The sequence below is a fragment of the Argiope bruennichi genome, chromosome 6 (assembly GCF_947563725.1).
Source record: "Argiope bruennichi chromosome 6, qqArgBrue1.1, whole genome shotgun sequence".
Lineage (NCBI taxonomy): Eukaryota > Metazoa > Arthropoda > Arachnida > Araneae > Araneidae > Argiope > Argiope bruennichi.
In genome coordinates, this window is record NC_079156.1 from 12,863,501 (window position 1) to 12,884,887 (window position 21,387).

General features: G+C 28.0%; 1 protein-coding gene across 7 annotated transcripts in view; it reads right to left on the reverse strand.

The window, feature by feature from the left end:
• Positions 1-21,387, reverse strand: part of LOC129971451 (piezo-type mechanosensitive ion channel component 2-like) — a 171,791-nt gene that overhangs the window by 36,035 nt on the left and 114,369 nt on the right. For all 7 annotated transcript variants that reach the window (XM_056085226.1, XM_056085225.1, XM_056085227.1 and 4 more), the window contains 13 exons: positions 20,372-20,601; positions 18,837-18,985; positions 16,896-17,069; positions 12,710-12,820; positions 10,897-11,097; positions 10,609-10,810; positions 9,972-10,064; positions 8,615-8,771; positions 6,610-6,795; positions 4,036-4,093; positions 3,420-3,522; positions 2,850-3,000; positions 1,256-1,419 (listed from right to left, as the gene is read on the reverse strand). In XM_056085226.1, coding sequence (XP_055941201.1) covers positions 1,256-1,419; positions 2,850-3,000; positions 3,420-3,522; positions 4,036-4,093; positions 6,610-6,795; positions 8,615-8,771; positions 9,972-10,064; positions 10,609-10,810; positions 10,897-11,097; positions 12,710-12,820; positions 16,896-17,069; positions 18,837-18,985; positions 20,372-20,601 — 1,979 coding nt within the window. The remainder of the gene's footprint in view (positions 1-1,255; positions 1,420-2,849; positions 3,001-3,419; positions 3,523-4,035; positions 4,094-6,609; positions 6,796-8,614; positions 8,772-9,971; positions 10,065-10,608; positions 10,811-10,896; positions 11,098-12,709; positions 12,821-16,895; positions 17,070-18,836; positions 18,986-20,371; positions 20,602-21,387) is intronic.

The following is a 21,387-nucleotide window of genomic DNA, read 5'->3' on the forward strand; positions in this document are numbered from 1 at the left end:
ATTCGATTAAAAGCAATATTTAAGGTATAAGCTGCTTTCATTATCAATGCAATCATTCCAGCGACAAGTTCAAGATTCACGGCACACATTTATTTCATTTATTCCACACTACAAGATCTGAAACATTAGTACAGTCATACCCAGTGCAATTTCTTATGACAATTCATGAATACTTCAATCTCTATAACTAATTAGAGATGCCCTTCCTTTTTCTTGATTATCTTATAGAATTAAAGATAAAAAAATGTTTTTAATCACATCTAATAATTGCAGCTTTGTTAGGGAAATTTACAGTTATCACCACATATCAAGAGATTCTAGGCTGTTCCTTGCCCTTGTTGCTGTTCCTAGCTCATTTGGAAGCAATGAGAAACAAGGGATATAGTTTTCTAAATCGTTGGAAAACTCGGAAATCAGTACTTCTCTAATTATTCTATTCTCACACAAAAAAGTGACATTAAATAATTTCTCTCACATTAAATAATTTTGTTCACTGGACTTTCTGCCTACTGCATTAGAACGTTTCTTTTCTCAGCAAAACAATGCCGAGCTTCCATGTGAAAAGAAAAGATTAATTTAAAAAAATTGAAATATCATATTTTTTTACTATTTAAGTAAAGAAATTATTTAATAAATAATTTCTTTGGGTGGAATATTATATTATTTGAATAATTTGCCAGTAAAAATTTTAATCAGAATGCATATGCTTCATAATACACTCGTTTTGATACTATACCACTTTGGAGATCAGATTCTTTTTGACTCTACAAAAATGAAAATAGCATATAACAGCACACATTAGCGAGACACTTGTCGAAACATTTTTTTCATTCGATTAAAAGTATAAAGTTGTTTTCATTATTAAGAAAATAATCAACCATAACTAAAAAAAAAAAGTAGCTAAGGTGGGAAAAATAATAAAAAATAAATCCTAAATATCATATATATATTTCAACTTCTCCCCAAATTTTTGATTTTATTATTACTATATGTTATACTAAGATAAACGTAGCTGTTCTCTTGGTAGAAAAAGAAAGATATTTTCGAATACATTTTTATCAAGTTGGAAAAGTATAATTTGCTCATTTAATATTATTAAATTGCAGAAATTCCTGAAAATTCCCTGCCTATTTTCGATCTCCCAAAATTCCCTAAAGATTTCCGTTTTTTTTTTCTGGCCGGTGGATCACCCTGTTTTAGAAATGAGCTGTTTGGACAAATGGTAATGTCAGGAGGAAAAAATATCTTATTGTACCTTGAAAATGGGTCTCTGGTTCCATATTTTCACCTCCTCTAATTTTTTGTTGATAAGCTCGAATTCGATCCATCTTCTTTTTAATGCGCTCCATGATCTCCCTCTCGTTAGCTTGCTGCTCCTGCACCTCCTTCATCTGTATTTCATGAATCAATTCGGCTCCTCTGAAAAGAGCATTAGAATAGATGAGCAGATTCATATTAAAATTAAAATTCATATTTAATTCATTAAAATATACACTTGGCAGTGTGTAATTCATTCTGGTACTTATAATAAACCAATAATTGACAGGTTTCTGATTCAGTCGCATTAAAGCAACATATAATAATTCATATAGGCATGAAGCAGTAATTCATTATTCCTTTTTTATTTTTGCCATCTATTGAATTAGAAATTTAAGCTACATAGCTTTGAATAATATTTGTGACTATTCAGACCACAAACGAGAATTCGGATTAGCTGGTGAAATATTGCAATTAGAGGAGGAGCTGTTATTTGAAGATATTTGATTGCACAGGGGAATATTTGGTTGGAATCACTGCTATTTGGTCATTATTTCTAAACAAATCCAATCGAAAGCAAAATATACCAATCCAAGAAAGAAATTATTATAAAGCATAAATATAATAATTTTTTTATACACCTATAGTAAAATAAAACAATGTAACTTTTATATAATTAATTCTTACCTTAGAAGATCAGTTAGATGCAGTAATTGAATGCAAAATTAATTCCAAAATAAATATTTCAAGCTCTTTTGCAATATTATAATTCTTGCTTTTTCGAAAATTAATTATCACATCTAAAATTGTGTATGCTGCAACAGACTGCATTCAGTGCATTTCTGCATAGCAACTTATACACATTACCGATTTTTTTTCAATAGTAAACACAAAATTCATAAATTCGGGTTAATAATTAATAGGCAAATGCTTGTCTTTTCGTATGCTATTACTTGGGCTAGATATTAACAGCACGGACAGGAGAAATGCAATTCGGCATCAAAAAAACACTTTGTCTTTAGAGGGTGCAGAGTTCATTGTGTATGATTTTAATCGGAGGTTATTTTCAGTGACGTCGGAGAGATTCGCATACAGTCTAAGAATTGACCACTGCCTTCCCACTCCCCATAAATGAACAGGAGAACTCAAGGAATAGTAATTGGAGGAACTCAACCTGAGAAAATTAACTCCATGTAAAGTCAGCCAATTTCGGTTCAAAGTTGTTGAATCTATTATGGAGATATGCAGATAGGATTAGTTCCACGAGAATAAGTGGAGTCAGGGAAATTATATATATTTTGTTTGGTCAAATGCAACTTTGAAATGGCCTGAAATTTAGTGGAATATTGCATAATAATTTTTACTTTTTACATTTGTATATCTTTCCAATAGCAGATACTATTCATTCTTTATCAAAAACAAACAACCAAACAAACATTTGCGATTCTGTTTAAAGCCAAGATAATACTTTGGGAAATATGTAAATGTCAAAGTTAATCGAAACATTTGACAGAATGACTGCTTCATTAATAGCATACACATAGTTTCACTAGTAAAGAAAATAACTTATTCGCCAACACTAAAAAAATTACCTCGAGGATAACACTTGTTGAGCTTTCACTTCATTGACGACATGCTGGAAGTAGTAACTCGAGAAGAGACGCCGTTGCAGCAAGAGGAAGGCAAAACAAATGATGTCGTACATAAGGCCGGGATCGGGCTCAAATTTGCATCCTTCCACTTCTGTGAGAAAGGAATTTTAGAATGAAAATAAGCACAAAAATTATTCATGTTCAATTTCGAAAAATCAGACTGAAAAACAAAAGAATTCATTACATTTTCCCATTCCTTCCAGATTCACAACGAATTAATTTAGAAATCCCATTTATTCAAATTCAAAGTTTTTTTATTAAGAATTCTACAAAAATAAATTAATAACAATTTGTAGCATAGTTTTTAAACTGAAATAATTTTTACATTTGTAAAAGTAGCAATTTTTCCACCAAAAAACTCGCAGATTTCTATAAATCCAGTTATTCGTTTTCATAAATTGCTTTTAAATTTAAAATTCTTTTGGGGACAAATATATTTTTGTATAGAAACTCAGAAACTTAAAGAAGTGACAGACACCTTGTCAGCTTATTCAAAATAAAAACACTTACTGGTGGGCTCATCTTTAGCTCTCTGCTGACAGGCGATCCCCAGCAGCTGAACCAACCAGCACTGCTTGCGGCACAGTAATTCAAAGTAAGTGCATCCAACAAGCTGTAACACAATTCACTGAATATTAATCGCAAAACACACAAACACTGAGTTTCTTAAACACATGCTATGGAAAAAGTGTTAGAAAATGATTATAGTTGCATGTTAAAAATTTTGATTGGAGATTAAATTATAAAATAATAAAAATTGGAGAAATAATAAAAATATGGTTAGGATTATTTTCAGTGCTCAGTATGTTCAGATTGTTTTTAGATTTTACTACTTTAAAAGCTGCCAGTGAAAAAAAAAATGTTTATTTCAGTTTCCGTATTATTATTATTTGGATAAAATGGTGTAAGATACCATTTTCAAATGGCATTAATTGCCAATTTAAAAAAATATATAAAAGAACTTCCATGAGATCCTATACCTATGTTCGATCGATCCATCGAATAATGGAGATCGAGGAATCGATCTCCATTATTTAATGAATGAAAAAATATTAAAATGCATATATTATTAATAAAAATAATTAAATATAACTATAATATTATAATAAGAAGAAATCAGTCTTACTTGCAACAAGCAGCTGATCAATATTACAGTCACATTGTATGCTAACAATATATTCCACCTAAAAGATAAATTCTTATAATTAAATTGATTTAACATATGAAGGGAAACTGGACGCATGCAGCATCCTTTCTTTGTGCAACTTCTCCCAGTTCTTCAAAAGAAATGAAACAGAGAGAAAAAAAATAAAACAACAAAATTTTTCACCAAAAAAAAAACCCAGTATACTATAATACTTCAAACACAGCTCTACCTTGATCACCATTTAGAGAAAGTACAAAGTCATGAATTCGGCATTTGCAGAGAGTAATATTTTCTCTCATTTGTCATTGTAGAATGAACTTGAAAATATTAAAATAGCTAATCTAAATCTCCTGTTTAATGTCCTTTTTTCAATTTTATTCAACTAAGTATAAAGCGAATATATATACAGAAATTTCGTTAAGAATTCGAAAAAATTTAATAAATTATATCAATTTACATATTTTTCACACAAAAAATTTTCACTCTTACAATTTCTAAAATTTATAATAAAACGTCAGCATTTCTAATTAAAATACTACAATAGTGGCTCCCAAAAGTGTCCATATTCTTAAAATGTGAAGAAAAAAGGCAATAGCTCAGACTTAAATTCCAATATAAAGCCAAGAACTTTTTCATATTAAATGAAAAAAAAAATCTTTTTTTATTTTTTAATAAAAATGAAAATGCAAGAAGGTAGAACCAATAGCATTATAAAATTGCTTATATACTGAAAAATTTTAGGATAAACTCATAACTAAAATGATCGTTTGCCATTTTTATTTTTTCAATTTGGAAACATTTAAAAAATTGTGTGGCTTTATTTTTTGCTTGTTTATTTCTTCACGTTTTATTTATTATTTTAAATTAAAATGAAGTCGCAAAGAAACAACTAAAAACATTAAAAAAAATAATTATTTTTCACTACATCAGTGATAAATAAATTTGTTATATCCCATTCCATAGAGCAGTAAGTGATAAAATATTTTAAAACCGAAAATCGAATCGAATATGAAGTAAGAAAAAATCGTTCATCAAATTTAACCTATCATAAAAAGAGATTCGTAGTTTAAAAATTTGTGAAGAATCCATGTTTAAGTGTTGTAAACATTTCTATAGTGTTTACCAAAATGTTTTATTTTTCGGTAATAACTGAAAAGGTTCGAGAAATGCTCAAATTAGATTCGACTTCAGCTGGGGCAAAAAATATCTTGTCATTGCAAAAAGCTCAGACTTTCCTTCACAATATCTATTATGAATAAGCCCAAAACGTATTGGAATCGTGCTATATTTGCAGATGAAAGCAGAGTTAACCTTTTCGGTTCTGATGGGCGTATTACAGAATGAAAAAAAAGCGAGCAACTCAATTCATAGAACTTAGTCGGAACAAATGAGCATGATGGCAGAGGTGTTCTTATACTGGGAGGCATGTCAGCATATGTAAAGGAGTATGTTTGGTGTTTGTTGATAGAAAATCTAAAAATTGGAAACAGGTTTAAAAAAAAAAATTAAGATAACGATCCTAAAATATATTGCTGTCAATGTTGGCCTCTGGTGTCTATAATTGTGCACAAAAATCTGAAAAATTTCACCTCGGTCGCTGGATTTAAATTCGATAGAAAATACTTGGAAAGAACTGGAAGTATAAAAAGAACATTAATGCAAAAACGAATTATAAACAGTAATGATACGAAAATGATCGCACAAACACACACACACAAATTAGTTCACTCTATGCTCGATTATTCAAAAGATGTTTGAGGATGCTGCAGGATATTCTACCAAGTACTAATAGATCAAAATATCCCAATATTTATAAATACGTACAGATTTTTTTAAAGTTTACAAAGATCTTTAAGAGAACTTTCTGATTTTTTTATAATTGATTTTTTATAACAAAGGTTTTTGCATGTTATTAAAATGTTTAAGTATTGTAAGGAAGCAATTATAGTTATTAAAAATTCAATCATGAAATATCAATTTTTATTAAGGATATAATAGTATTTCATTAAAATTCGGAAGTATGCAAGCAGATTTGGGAGTCACTGGACATAGCAGTACTTAATTATGGAATAGAAATAGAATTACTGCAGTTACTTTTCCAAGGAAACAGTCAATTTGATTACTGCTGTAACAATTTAGAAAGCTTTGGCGTATTTTATGAAATAGAAAATTAAACAAGAATAATCCTAGACGACCTGTTTCTTTAAAAACTACATTATTAAATATTCATCATTGCAAGTGGTAAGAGAGGAATGCTCGCCAACCAGTTGTTGAACATTGCATTCCTTCGTCACTGTAAGCAAAATATTACTTTGGCAAACTTTGGAGAGTAAATCTCATTTCCTCATAAATGGGCACAATATGACTTACATATTATATAGCTAGCTTCACTTGGTAACTTAACAGTTTCAAAGTTTGTGAGCAGAACATTTTTTCCTGAAGCAGAGAGATTAATCGCGTTCGCGTTTTTATTCTAATGCCCAACCAACTGTTGCAATGATGGAAAAATTAAATTTACAATTCAGAAATTTTGAAACTGGAACAGATACTCACATTCTTAGTAATGCTGGTCGTGATTTTAAATAGAACTCATTCCCATTCCACAAGAAGTAGAAGCAGCTGATGACGTAACCCATCGCAAACAGATTGATTCTCGCCGTGCCAGCCTGGAAAGCGACGGCTAAAGAGATCCAATAGAAAGCGTAGAAAATGAGAACTTTCAGCATGTCCAGGATGGATCTGAAGGGGGGAGAAGAAGTTTTTGCAAACTAATAAAATAAAAAAGTAGGTGTTCGATAACAACTTTCATCCTTAGTTAAACCTTTTTTTTTTAAACATGGGAGCAGCACCAAATTTTTCTGACCAGGCAGCTGCCAAGGACCTCTTATCTATGGAGGGGCTACAGCCAGGTCAATTAAAAAATGTTATTGTCTAATTGCCAAATAAATAATTTTGAAAAAAAACAACAACACTATGCATGATAAAATATTAGGACAATATTAACATTTTGTCAATTACATTGGAATATATTTCTATATATTTCATTGCATACACTTAGTTCTTATAATATTTATAAATGTCAATTATCTGCTTAAAAATAAAATTATGAAGAATATCATGTAGTCATAAGTCATAAATAGATATTTTCAGAATTGATTAAAATTAAAAATTAAAGTATAATAATGCTGATTTAGTTAAAAATATGTTGAAATATGAAATTAAAACGACTAAAAGAGCCTCACATCTACTACAATAACCGATAGTAAAATACATACATGGTCTTGCTTTCAGTATCAGTACACTGAACAGCAAAATAGTATAAGGATTCTTTGTCAATTCTCTCTTATTCCGATTATTTTATAGTTTTACAATGGTTTCAAATGCCATTCTTTTAGAATCTTTCAAGTTAATTTTTTTCATTACATTAAGAATAAAATCTTTCATAGCTTTTTTCTTTTTAATATGCAATGTATAATCCAAGAAAATATTTCAAAAATACCAAATTCTTCAGAAAGTTACTCTTTGATATTTATTTGATTTCCAGCAATAACGTAAAACAGAATCAATATTTTGACATCGTTTGCCATTTTGCTGTACAAATAGTGCTTGGATCTTCTGTATACTACTAGAGTCATTAATTCAGAGAAACAGCAATGAGATAGTAAAAACTATGGACTCTTATGCTTTAAATAAATGCAAGCAGTAAGTTTACAAAAACATAGGCTTTCTTGAAAATTAAATCATGATGAAAATGACTGCACTAACTGATTGCAGTAATTACTTGCTTCAGAAATCCATAAATAGCAATTTTAATTTTCTGGACGTTATATAAGATCTTTCCCATAGAATTTTTATTTTTTAATAACGTTATTTTCCCTGGAAAAAATTTCAACTCATTTATCTCAAACAAATTTATTTTATTTTTTCTTGACACTTCAAGTTACAAAAATTAATAGGTTTCGGAAATATTAACGAAACAAGAAAACGATTTTCAAAGCTGATACTCAAAAGATCACATTTTTTCATTCTTTTATGGAAGAAACAAAAATATATTACTAGAAAATACGGCTTTTTAAGATATATATAATTTCCCCCCAAAAGAATTCAAGATCCCTGAAAGCTATGAGAAAAATACACATTCCCATTATAAGCTTCAACATAAATAAATTCATTAATTATAAAAAAAGTGTGGGAATATAACAAAATGTCTTTCACATTAAAAAATTGAAGGAAAAAAATAAATGTTTAAGTTTTTTACTAAAAAAATCGGATAACATAAAATTTTGATCATATGTTTAATCGGAATATGATAAATTACAGAAACTCATGTTTTTCTTCAAATGAGCACTTTTTAAAAACGATAATTTCAGCTGGCAAACACACAATTTCTTTTTCATCACAAAATTCTTTCATATTGAAAAAATTTCCAGGAAAGGAAATCCAGATCTCTTTCAGGAATGCTACTTTCACATTTACTTACAGTTAATTTCAAATTAACTTCTATTTGCTTACAGTACAATTTTAAAAACTAAAATTCAAGAGAAAACAAAAAGCTTACTTGGTACACGTTACAAAATCTGGTATTGGATTTGGCTCTGGATGAGCAAAGTCTATTTCTTTGTTACTTCCTCCTTCATATAGTCCGGCCACAGGAGAAGTTTCAATTCGGAAGACGAATAACTGGCAACAAGCGAAGAGTAACTGAAAGAAGTCAGCTGGAAAATGAAAGAATTCATGAAAAGTTGTCACAAAATTCTGACAGGCGGATATAATAGTAAAAGGAAGAATCAATTCAGCAAACATGTAATACTCGTGGTTCGACAAACGCACGAAGCTATATAATGCAGGTTAAAAAATTATTTCATATTAATGCTCCATTTTTAAAATTAAAGTTAATTTTTAATCAGATGAAATTTCAATGCATAGAAATTGCATGGAAAGTATTTCTTAAGCTCATAAATTCAATCTGGTAAAGAATGGTAAATTTTCTTTTATTCAGATTAAAAAAAAAATTATTTTCCTTCCGATAAATATAGAATATATATTAAACCATACACAAAGGCAAAATTCAGTGGAATGAATTAAAAAGATACTTTTCACAGAAAATTGTTGAAATTTAAAACTTCAAAGTAAGTAGAATTGTAAAAGAAAAAGATTTCATATTTTTTAACCAATTAAAGGATTGAAAATATCAATAAAAAAATCTTAACAATTTTAGGAAGTAGAAAGGGGGAAAAAACTAATTTCATCTCAAATATAAAAATAATTGTTTAAATATATGTCATTTATCTAAAAATAATTTCAATGCAAATTCTTTCTAGAAAATGGATTATTCTTGAAACTTTAGAAACACTCAAAGATTTATTATGGTAGAAAATACAATATAAAAAGTGTTAAAAATAAAAATTAATAATATTTTTTATAATTTAATTTATGCAAAGATTCATATCTCTATGCTGATATTTTGTTTGACAATTGTTATGATCGATTATTTTCTTTCAAGATTGTTTATGACAACAGTCTTCATCCTTTATGCCAGCATGCATAATAAATAAATATATAAAAAAATGAACTTGAACTTCAGGTGATTGATAATGTGACAAAAATTTCAATCTGAGAGAAACACAAATCAAAGCTGAAAATAGTACTATATACTTAGAAGTTTCTGTTATATGGGATGTCAAAAAAAAAAAAAAAAAAAAAAAAAAATGAAGGCATATTTAAAATATGGTACATTTGTTTAAAGAAATTAAAGTTAACAATTATTTAGTTAAATTATTTAATTAAAATTAACAATTATTTAGTTAAATTATTTAATTAAAATTAACAATTATTTTAGTTGAAATAAGCCAATTTTAGATGATTGTATGGTTTGAAGGATCAATCTATGTTAAAAAAAGTTCAGATTTTCATACCAACAATTTTGGCAGTATTCAGAGGATTCTGAAAGTTTGGTAGGAAAAGCCATTCTCTTAATCCTTTCTCCAGTGCTTCAGTCCAGGGGTATTCTACAAAATAATAATAAAAAAATAAAGAGCAAATTTGTTAATTGAGAATTAATTCGAAGAATAAATCAAATGTTTAACAATACATATGCATTATGACCTTTATATTAAACTAAATCATTTAAATATGATTTGATAATGTAACCATAAAATGCAATAAGTTATCTGTTAAAATAAAATATGAATTATTTAAATTGGCAGAAAAGAATTACAGTTGGCAGCTTAAAAGAAGTTAGTTCAAATAGGGCAGGGAAATCAGCGACTTTATCATTTAAGACACAAAAGTAAATGCCTTTATGAAGGAAAAATTGTCACTGATTTGTAAAAAGCAGAAAATCATAATATTCTGCAATTAGATAAATGGTAACTACTGAGTAACATTAAAAAAAGTCTTGGACATTTCTTTTACAAAGCAAATTAAATAGTAAAAATGTAATTGATGCAACTGCAAATACAAAAACTGTATTTTTCACTATGCTATTTATGCCAACAAGCATGGAAATGATTACATACAATTTTAATTATTTTGAGGGAAATAATATATTACCTATACATACTCCCGGGGGTATACCGAGACAAATCAAGTACTGAAGCGTAAGAATGACGCATTGGTAAGCCACATAAACAGGCCATATCCTAGCGAGAGTTTTCCGCTTTAAAAGAAACATGGAAGAAAGCCACACTGCAGACAAAAATCCAAAAACATCAAGTCTTACGCCAACACATACTACAATGGTCATGAAGCAACACTGGAAAAATAAAACAATGAGGATAAATTTTGAGAATAAATTAAGTAACAGACAAAAAGATTTCACACAAATAAATAGAACTCTACCTCCAATCCAAATTTGTAAAAGAAATAATTTGCTAAATATTTTAAACATTCCAGTAGACTGTCATCAGCAGTACACCTTGTAGCATCTGGGAATATGACACCAGTTTTTGGTTCCGGCAAATTGAAATGAATGCGGTTTACCTCTTGTCTGATTTTGACAACAGCTTGAATAGTTAGAACTAGTATCAAAGCTATATATCCCTACAAAAGAAGAGATTTCAAACATTTACATGGAATGTTGAAACAAAAATAAATTGAATTTAATAAAAACTTTTATATTTAAGTATAAATATTGTTAATTTCAGATTTTAATAATAATAAATTATCCAAGCCTTTACAAAAAGGTTTTGTTCCATAAACAGGATAATTTATATGTTTTTGCATCCTTTAAGACTCTTTATAATGCAGGTGATTTCAGCTAGAGCTATCAAATTTGTCAAAAATACATACTTGAGAATGGAAACATGAATTTTAATTAAAAATTATTTGAATTTTTTCAGAACATCTGAAAATATTATAGTGTAAATGCAATTTTTACACCATTTTAAAATGTAATTTTTTTAAGTATGCCAAATTAAGTAACATGTTCATTGGTTTCTATTCAAAACTTTTTGACAAGACATGTTAGTATAATGCAATGCACGAAAAACAAATCAGAGAAAAATGGAACTGGTGAACTTCTAAACTGGATTACAGAAGAAAACCATATTTAAAATTACCAGAATGCAAAATATGAAGATCTAATCTGTTATCATTGCTTCAGAGATCTTTAAGCCTAGGGTAATATTTTGGAAGTTTTACTGCAGTAGAATTAGGAAAGTGGAAAAAAAAAGTATTTTGATGAATATACGAAGATGAATGAGTAAAAGTTCCGAAATCTTAATTGAGAAACTGTGTTTCTACCAATGATAGTTATTTTAAGCATTCATTTGCATCATTGTTTCCACGATAAAGAGAGTGATTATACATTTTTAGAGTCCTTAATTAAAATGTAATGATTTTGTTTAAAATATAATGACTATTTATTTAAATGAATTTGATAATCTTGTTTCTGTAGTTAACAAAGATTTTTCATAAAAATTTTTAGGGTTATCAATTTTCATTCTTCTTCTACAGCTTTCAAGTGTCCACCAATCGTGGTGAGTTGGTGCTTACAGCTTTTTCACCAGACCACAACTAAATAGTTAATAAGTGAAATGTCAAAGAACTTTGCAGGAATATGTTAAAAAGTTATATATGTGTCAATGTTCAGTTTTTCAAGGAATACAGAAGCATTTTTCAAAATATGATTGTCTTGACGCAATTTCAATTTTTGAAAGTCATCAAAATAAAGAATGGAATTCCTTTTGTAAATATTGAACATACAAATAAATCACAGCAAGATAATGTTAAAGAGATAAACTGCTTTTCTTTTTAGGAAAGATGGTAATTTTTTTTAAAGTATTCAATTAAACATTCTAGAAGTTTTTTTTAAATGTATTGTTATTAAATGTATTATTGTAACTGGTATGTACAAGAAAGAAATGAAATGCATCACCCAAATTTAATTATTTATGTAGAATTTTTTTTGTAAAGTAATCGATATTTTTGATACATTTATCTTCATATTAGTCAAAGAAAAAATAAAACATTTTTAACAAAAGAAAACATTTTAAGGGACATTTAAAAAAATATGCTTTACTCTGTTGATTCAATCATTCTTTTAACAGCATCTATTTATTCATTTATTTTACTTGGTACTACTTTCTTGAAAGATTCATTTACATTTTTGAAATGACACTAATCAGAGATAAATATAATCAAAGTATCTTACCTTGCAGTAGTCGGCTAAATAATGAGTTCTTTTGAATCCAATCCAATCATGGTTGTCAATAGTTGTATTAAATGGATACGGAAATTCTGAAGAATTGATAAAGGCCACTGACTAAGAAGGGGGGAAAAAACAATCCATAAGAGATTTTTAAGCATGAAATAAAAGAATCACCTTTAACTTATAGTAATTCATAATATATCTATTTACAGCTTTATTTTATTATAACAATAAAAACATTATTTAGCTCATTAATATCTGATAAGATCTATAAAAATCCAAGCTCATAGCTAAAAAAATCTGAGAAATTTTTAAGAATTAATCTATTAAAAATAAATATCAAATCATAACAAATATCAATTATAAAATAAGATATTGTTTCAAACACTGAAATTCTTAAATCTAATCAATTGTAGGGAACAGTTACATGATGTTCATTAAAGCTTCTATGTCAAGCATATCAAAACTGCAAGTCACAACAAATACTCTTAGGCGCTAACTAATATATGAATTGTACTTGCATTAATTAAAGTTCATGCTTTAATTAATGCAAGTACAATTTTTAATTGCTCATAATCTTCTATTTATCTATACTTATATAAAGTTCAATGTGTGCGCGTGTGTTGGCGCTCTACAGGCCATACCGTTTGACCTACAGCTACCAAATTCGGCGCATGCATACCTTAGAGGTGGGGAATGTGCACCAGGGGTCCCTTTTTTAATTTTAATTATTAATTAAAAACTAACTTTCCAGCCAAAAAAATCTTTTCATTTCCCCAACTCCAAATGAGTAAGGCTTCAGTCCCCCCCCCCCCACGCTAAAGAGGATAGGCTTAAGAAATTTTCGGCAGATTATTTCAAAGGATTCTGTTTATTTTCCTAAGGTTTGATGCATTTAAAACTAAACATTGTTAATTAATCGATCTTTCAGATACATTCTGAAGTACTTTTGAATTAAAATAAAACAGAATAAAGGAAATTAAAAATTTCTAATCTGCATAGCGTTACCCCAACTGGAATAGAAAATTCACGCATTTGCGTTACCATAATTGGCGTTGAAAATTCACGCATGCGAATTGTGTTCTGATTGTTGACAACTATTTTCAATGGATGAGACTTGGTTTTAATGGTTTAATATGTTTTCGACAGATTATTTCAAACGATTCTGTTTATTTTTTAAGTGTTTGAGGCATTTAAAACTAAACATTGTTAATTAATCGATCTGTTCATGATCAATCTAAGAAAATTTTGTTGAAAAGTTCTTGAGATATTATATAAATTAAGAAAAATATTCTTTAGTGCCCATAAGGTTTAAATACTCAGCGACTCTGTTTTCAGTACTCATATTTTAAAAAAAACTGCTTCGTTTCAGTAAAAAAAAATATTATTATATTTATTGCAGTTTAATCATTTCCACTTTAATTTAAAGCATAAATTCTACGGGAGTTAACAGAAAATTAGAGAGATACATATTACATTATGGCTGAAGGCCTTTATAATATTATGAGTGAATTATATGACTATTAACATTTGAAGTTTTAAAATATTTTAATGAAGAAGCAATTAAAATGGGAGTTCCATAAAATATTTAATTGTTAAAATTTTAACGTGCATTAAGATTGGCAAACCCGTTGGTCGCCAAAGGCGGCTAGTCATAAATAAAATTTAAAGGAAAGAACATCATATCAAGTAAAAAAGGACAAAAAACATTGGAAATGGAAGCTTATTTCTATTTGATGAGGGGAAAATAATTACAAACTATGATTTTAACCGAAAAAGATTATTTTATGGAGAGAGATTATCTACAAGAGAATGAGTTTACAAAAGTATCAAGACATTTTCAGTTTCATGCATTTCCTTTATATCTCCATAAAAGGGTGGACGAATTATTTTAGATGTAAACCATTGAATTTAACCCCTATTTTGCCAAGAAAATTCCACAGTTAGCGATCTTGGTACCACTGTCATTGCACCTTACATTAATAATTGACACACCTGGATGCTTTTAATTATATAGTAAATGAAATTACATAATGTTAGAAATGTAAAGTCTGAACAAAGAATAAGGAATATCAATATTTCTCTTTTCTTATTTATAATGCCTTATTTACTGCAAACCATATTATGTAGTTCATTTAAATGAAAAGGTATTTAGTAAATTTCTAACTTTGTAAAGAATTCAATACAACTATTCGAAGATTCAAATTAAAGGATATGAAACGGGGGAAAATTTCTCGTAATTTCGCTTCTCTATGAGAATTGATTGCAGTGACTGCTACTATCTTTATGAATCGTACAGTATTCGACTGGAATATTTATAAACATTGGTCTATATTTCTGGCTTTAAAATTTTGAAATGAAAAAAAAAAAAAAAAAAAAAAAAATGCTATATTTTGCCTTTCTGAAGTTAGAAACTTTATGAAAAATACCTATTTTCATCGAATATTTATAAAATTATTTAAGATTTTAATATAAAGCTATAATAACATTTTGTAATATAATCAATATATCTCCTATAATTTAGTTGAAAATTCTACATTCTACAAGTAAAAAAATTTCTGAAAAATTTGAAATTTTCAAAAACTTTTCTATTTTTTTCAAATATACATGCTATTTCACAAAAGCATATGACAGAATTTCTTAAAATAAATAAAGCTTAAATAAATAAAAATAAAATAAAATGTTGAAAGTGTCAAATTATTACCTGCTTTCTGTGTAACAGGGCAAGCTAAATACTATCTACTACATCAATTTTTAGTCCCTGCCCTAAAATGCTTGATACAACCTCCATAGCAAAATATAACTTCAAGTGCATTTTCTGCATGGTCGAAGTTCAAAACACAGTTTGTCTAACTTTTCTGGGATACACAGAAAAAAGCACAAAACCAAAAGCACCAGGCTACTTTTTATCCCTAATGTGTGTGTGTGTATAAAACTTTACACACCAAACTGTTTGACACACAGTTATCAAATTTGATATACTTGTACTTTGGAAAATATAAATGTTCAGCTCGGACAATTTTTTAAAATTTTAAATAAAATTGCACTTACTTAAAAATTTAGTGAAATTTTATTGCATTCCATCGACAATTTATAAAACCAATACAGCACAAAAAATAATTTTAACACTACTTTTAAATACGAAAAAAAAAAAAAAAATTAATGCATTAATTTAGTAGTGTTGCAATTTGCAATTTTTTCTATAGTTTTTGATAATTAAATATAATTTTAAACAATATTTTCCATTGCTACAATGAAATTTAAACCATTTCAACTATTTCATAAAAAATTTAATCAAATAATTTTGTACTATTTTTCAACACAGAGGGAAAAAGATTCTTTAATATCAGAAGAGTGTACATTAAAAATAATAAAGTGAAGGCCGTGTACAATTGAAAAATAGATCACTCAAAATATTATGTTTTTAATGGCACTGTGATGTAATGAAATTCTACTTCAATTGAAAGGTTCATGCACACAAACAGAACAGGTGAAAGGCAATTAAAATAACACTTCATGCAAAAAAGAAGCTTTGTCTGATATTAAACACAATCAATATCTTGGAGAATCATCAGTCACCAAAGACGACTAATAATCTATATGTATCACTTAATGAAAATATTAACTAAATACACGAACTTCGTAAGCAGAGTTGCTTCCAAAATTCAAATCATATTATACAATTATTTTTTTTCTCTCACATGTTGAATCATTTTCAGATTGAATCCACAATGTTTAGAAGAAATATTTTCTACATTCTTATTGACTATGAGGAATCAGCGATTAATTAAAATGCTAATGGAAATATGCAACGTCAGATTGGTGAAGGAAAAATTCAATTAAGTTAGGATGCTTAAGTGTTATTCCACATTCTTTAATCATCGAAAGCAATTATTTATAATCATGAAATGAAATAAATTGCCTGCAAGATTCAGATATAATATCACAATAGAATAAATTATATAAAAATTATTTCCTCTGAAGATAAAAATTGCTGAGCACTAGAATGAAGATTATTAAATTACTGCATTTGTTCTATTATTAACTGACTTTTTTAAAGAAAAATGTTTTCATACGTAAATTTTAAAGAAATTGGCATTATGTCTGAAATCAAAAAACATTCAGAATATTCCAAATTAAAAAATATGCTAATTCTTAAATTAACAATAAAAAAAAAATTCTAACTTACTGAACAATTTGTTTGCCAGTTTAAATAGTCCACACTATTTAACTGATAAATCATTTTTGACAATAACAAAGCGGCAGCCCAAACTGATATGCAGTGAGAAAAAAACTTCTGCAAAGCCGGAAGGGGTAAACATATGACAACAAAAATAACAAAGGCAACGTGAATAGCACAAACCTGAAAAAGAAAAAAAAGAAAGTGGTAGATTTCATTTATTTATTGATTGATACATAACACATCGATATAAAAACAAGATTTTTACATTTGTAATCACACAGAATACTTCAAAATCTTATAAATCTTTATTACGCCTTTTTCAGAATTAAGCAAGATTTGCAAACGATCTGATACATTCCTTTTACAAATAAGAAAACTTTCCTAAAATATAATGAATATAAATGAGAATTCTACTGTTTTATGAGGTGCACAACGATTATTCTTGGTTGTAATGAAAAAGCGTAAATGGCAACTTTAGCTAGTAGATTTACGAATACTGTTTATATTCATATAGACTGCCATTTCACTTGTTAGCAAAGGGTGGAAGGCTGTATATATTCACTGTGTTCCTATTCAGGGGCGGTTTCTCGTGCAGGCGTTGGAGGCGATCGTTTCGTGCGATTTATTCACAAAATCCCCCTTCTCCTTATATAACAAAAGGATGATACTGAATGAAAATGAAATGTGTCAAATAAAATGTAGTTAGAACTAAACATGAAAGGAAAAGCCAGATAAATAGATTAATAAATAATCTAAAAAGCAGTGATTTAAAAAAAAATGATTGTCAAAAGTACATGCTCTAAACAAATAGCAATATGATTAACAATAGTCAAATTCCAATATGATTAATCAGAGCTTCATTATTAACCAACAAAGATATAGCATCATTCCTCACATTCCCACATGATGATCCAAATGGTTTTTCCCGAGAATGCAGAGTCGGATTATCAGACAGTTCAGGGAATTTTTATTTTATTTATTTTGATTTACAAGTATACTGTACTCAAAAGCATTCGAATTCAAATGAACTTTCATTTAAATTTCAGACTATTTTTCTTAGATTTTATTTAACGCCTTCAAATTGGCCTGCAGAGAGGTCCAATTTGATTTAGTTTGCTGATTCTCAAGCCTACAATCATCTGCTATCAAAGAAGAAGAAAGAAAGAAGGGAAAAAAAAAAAAAAAAAGAACTTCTTATACAAGAAATGCCAATGCAACTCCCTCCACAGAGAAGAGGGAGTTTCTCCTGGGGCACTGAACCCCATGACCTTATGCAAAGTGGATAACACAGGTGTGTAGAGATTTAAGAGTATTTTTGTTTCATATCTGGTCATATTTTTCTTAATCATAACTTTTGATTTTCACAAAATTTTGGCAATTTGTTTAGCTGAATTTTTGGAAATAGCCAGCTTTTGAGCATCTTTTGAGCTGTAGAGAAATGAAAAATGCTGTATTTTAAAATCAAAAATGCAATCTTTCCCTGTTTGAAATCTATGAATTTTTTTTTTTTGAATGATCAATAGTCAATGAATTTCCCTGATAACACATTTTGTGTTTAAATTCAATTTTTTAAAAAACTAAACATAAGTTAAATCAAAACAATTTTTTTAAATGAAATGATAATTCCAATTTTTATGTTTGCTATTGACTTATTTTTGCATTAATTTAATTTTTTTTTAAATATATGAATATATTTATAAATTATTTAAAAAAATTCTATAATAAATAAGAAATATATAACTATTTGAATTCTCCAAGAACAAAATTTCTGAACAACAAACCTTGAGGAATATTATTAATAAGCTAATAATAGCGTAAATTTAAAATAAATTTAGTATTAATTGATTTAAATAAGATAATAATAGCAATTTCAATATTTTTAACATGCATTTTTATATAATAATTCATCATGATTTAGATTCATTCTTAAAAATCTGCAATACTTACATCATAAGCAGCCAAGCAGAATGTGGATAGTAAAACAATCTTTATAATATGTATCTCTAACACTCTCCATAAAACTTCTGACACATACGTAAATACTTGGGATACTTCCTTAAATATATTCTCCAAACACACTTTCACAGCTCTGAATTCTAAAAGATATAAATCAGATAAGTAACATTCAAAATAGAAGTGAAAAAAAAAAAAAAAAAAAACCAGCAAAAGTGTAGTGCAAATATTTTATAAAAATAAAATGCCATTAGGCAGATTTTGAAAAGAAATTATATCCAAGTAAGATATGCAATAACATATTAGCAAATCAAGAGACCTGCTACCAGTGATTAAGTGTTTTTCCTGAGTCATTCAATCACTGATCTGCATTTATTAAATAATACAGAATTAACTGTGTCACTGTTTTTCTCTGCATTAATTAAACAATTTTTTACAGCATCATTTAGTATTGGGCTGCAGAGCCAAGTGCAATACAGAACTGATATAGAACCTCACACAACAAGAAGGCTACCTACGAAGCGTACAGAAAAAAATTAACAAAAAAATGCAACAAATATTTTTACAGTTATATTTATTAAAAAAGTTTTAATTTAAAATCTAAATAATTTCAAAATTATAAATGAAATCTTGAAAATTAAAAATGCAAATTTCGTTATGTTTTATATTCTCCAGTTTCTAAAGAAATCGAAGGAAAAAAATGTAAAAATGGTAAGGAGCTTAAAAATTTTGTCCTAGAATTATCTAGAACATAAAATGAAGTCTAGAAGTATTAGCATAACACAATTTTCCAAAAGCTGTAAAGCAGAAAATTTTATGTATTAACTCATCAACTGAAGAAATTTACTTTATATATTAACAAACATTTCATAATAATAATAATAAACAAAACAGAAAAAAAATTATGAGGAGTAAGGCTGATTAGAAACTTTTTAAATTCAAGAAATATCACATATTTCTTTGTGCAACTTAGCATTTTTTTAAACGGTTAATATTTTAATAAAACAACAAGATAAATATTTTCTGAGTTCATAATTTTTTTCCAGACAAAACAAAATATTTGAGTAGTGTTTGGTTATTCAGGTTAGTAACATAAAACAGTGAGCACAAAGACAGATGCAAAGTCTTTTCCCATTTTCCCCTTCTGTGATAACTGCTTTGCACTATAACTAAGAAAAATTCAGACATATCTGGTGTGAGAAAAAGACACATTAAAACAAATTAGCATTAATTTTTTAAAAATCATTAGAGCTTATCTCTGTATAATTGTATGATAACTTTATTTTTAAATACTATAGTGAATTTTTGAGGGTTATTCCTATTCAGAATAAATATTAATGATTTCCATTTACTTAGGAACTTTTAATGCTAAGCTACAGCGGGAATCGTAATCAGCAAATGCAGCAAGTAAAAGCATTTTAGTTTATATTTATGATTTTGGCATATAACAAAAGATAAATAATGATCATGTATTATAGTTTGCAATCGAAATAAAAAAAAAAAGCAAACCAAACAGAAAAGTGACTTGCCTCTTTCTGCCCTGTTGCTTTCTACGTCATCTTTCTTAGGTGTCGAAGGACTACCCAATTCTGAGGTAGGCGAGCCGGCCCCTTTAAGATTCGGGGGCGTCTTCAGATTAAGGATCTTCGGTCTCTCCACTTCAGGTTCATGGTCAATGGTGATGTGCGTTTCGGTGCTATCATTGGCCAGGTTACTCGCTGTCGTCAGCTGAGTAGTGTCAGCTATGTTTTCACTAGAGCTTCAGGGAAACACAGAAATTTCTTCAGAATTTTTTTTCCTTTTCATAATTTATAATTATAAATACTATGGAATCTTAAAATTAATTTTTTGTTTCAAATTTATAACCAAATAGCGTCTTTTGCACAGAATCGAAATTTAATTAGTGAATCAATTAATAGATAGTGAAATTCTGAAATTATTAATTTAATACATTTTTGTCCAGAAAGCAGACAGAGAATATTTTAAAATTCAAGCGCATTAGGAAGTAATAAAAATCAGTTCCAAAATTAAATCTTACAAATCTGAAAGTAGTGAATTTAAATAAAAGCGAGTTGTTTAAAAAAAGAAAATCTCTCAATCAAGTGCAAAAAATATTTTCAGACAATTACAGAATTTAATTTAAGAAATTCTCGATTTTTCTTAATGATATTGCAATTTTGACTAAGTTAGATGACGACTAAGGCCAGAATTTAAGACTCTTTAAAAACTCATTAAGTACCATTTTAAACAATTTAGATAAAGCAGTTGTAATGAGATATATCTAAAATAGTTAATAAACAACTCTATAGCTGAGACAGGAAATGTCTTTTTGAATGAAGAAGCAAAATGAGTTTAAATTGCACAAGTACGATTATAAATTGATTTTAAAGCCAGGATGCAATAAAATATTAATGGAAAATTTAACTCCAACAAAAGTTCTGTGCATTAAATTTTAAGGAAATTACTATAACATCACAAATTAAAAAAAGATACATTTTATACCACACATTCTCTCTGACAACAACATACCATCCAAATCCAAACT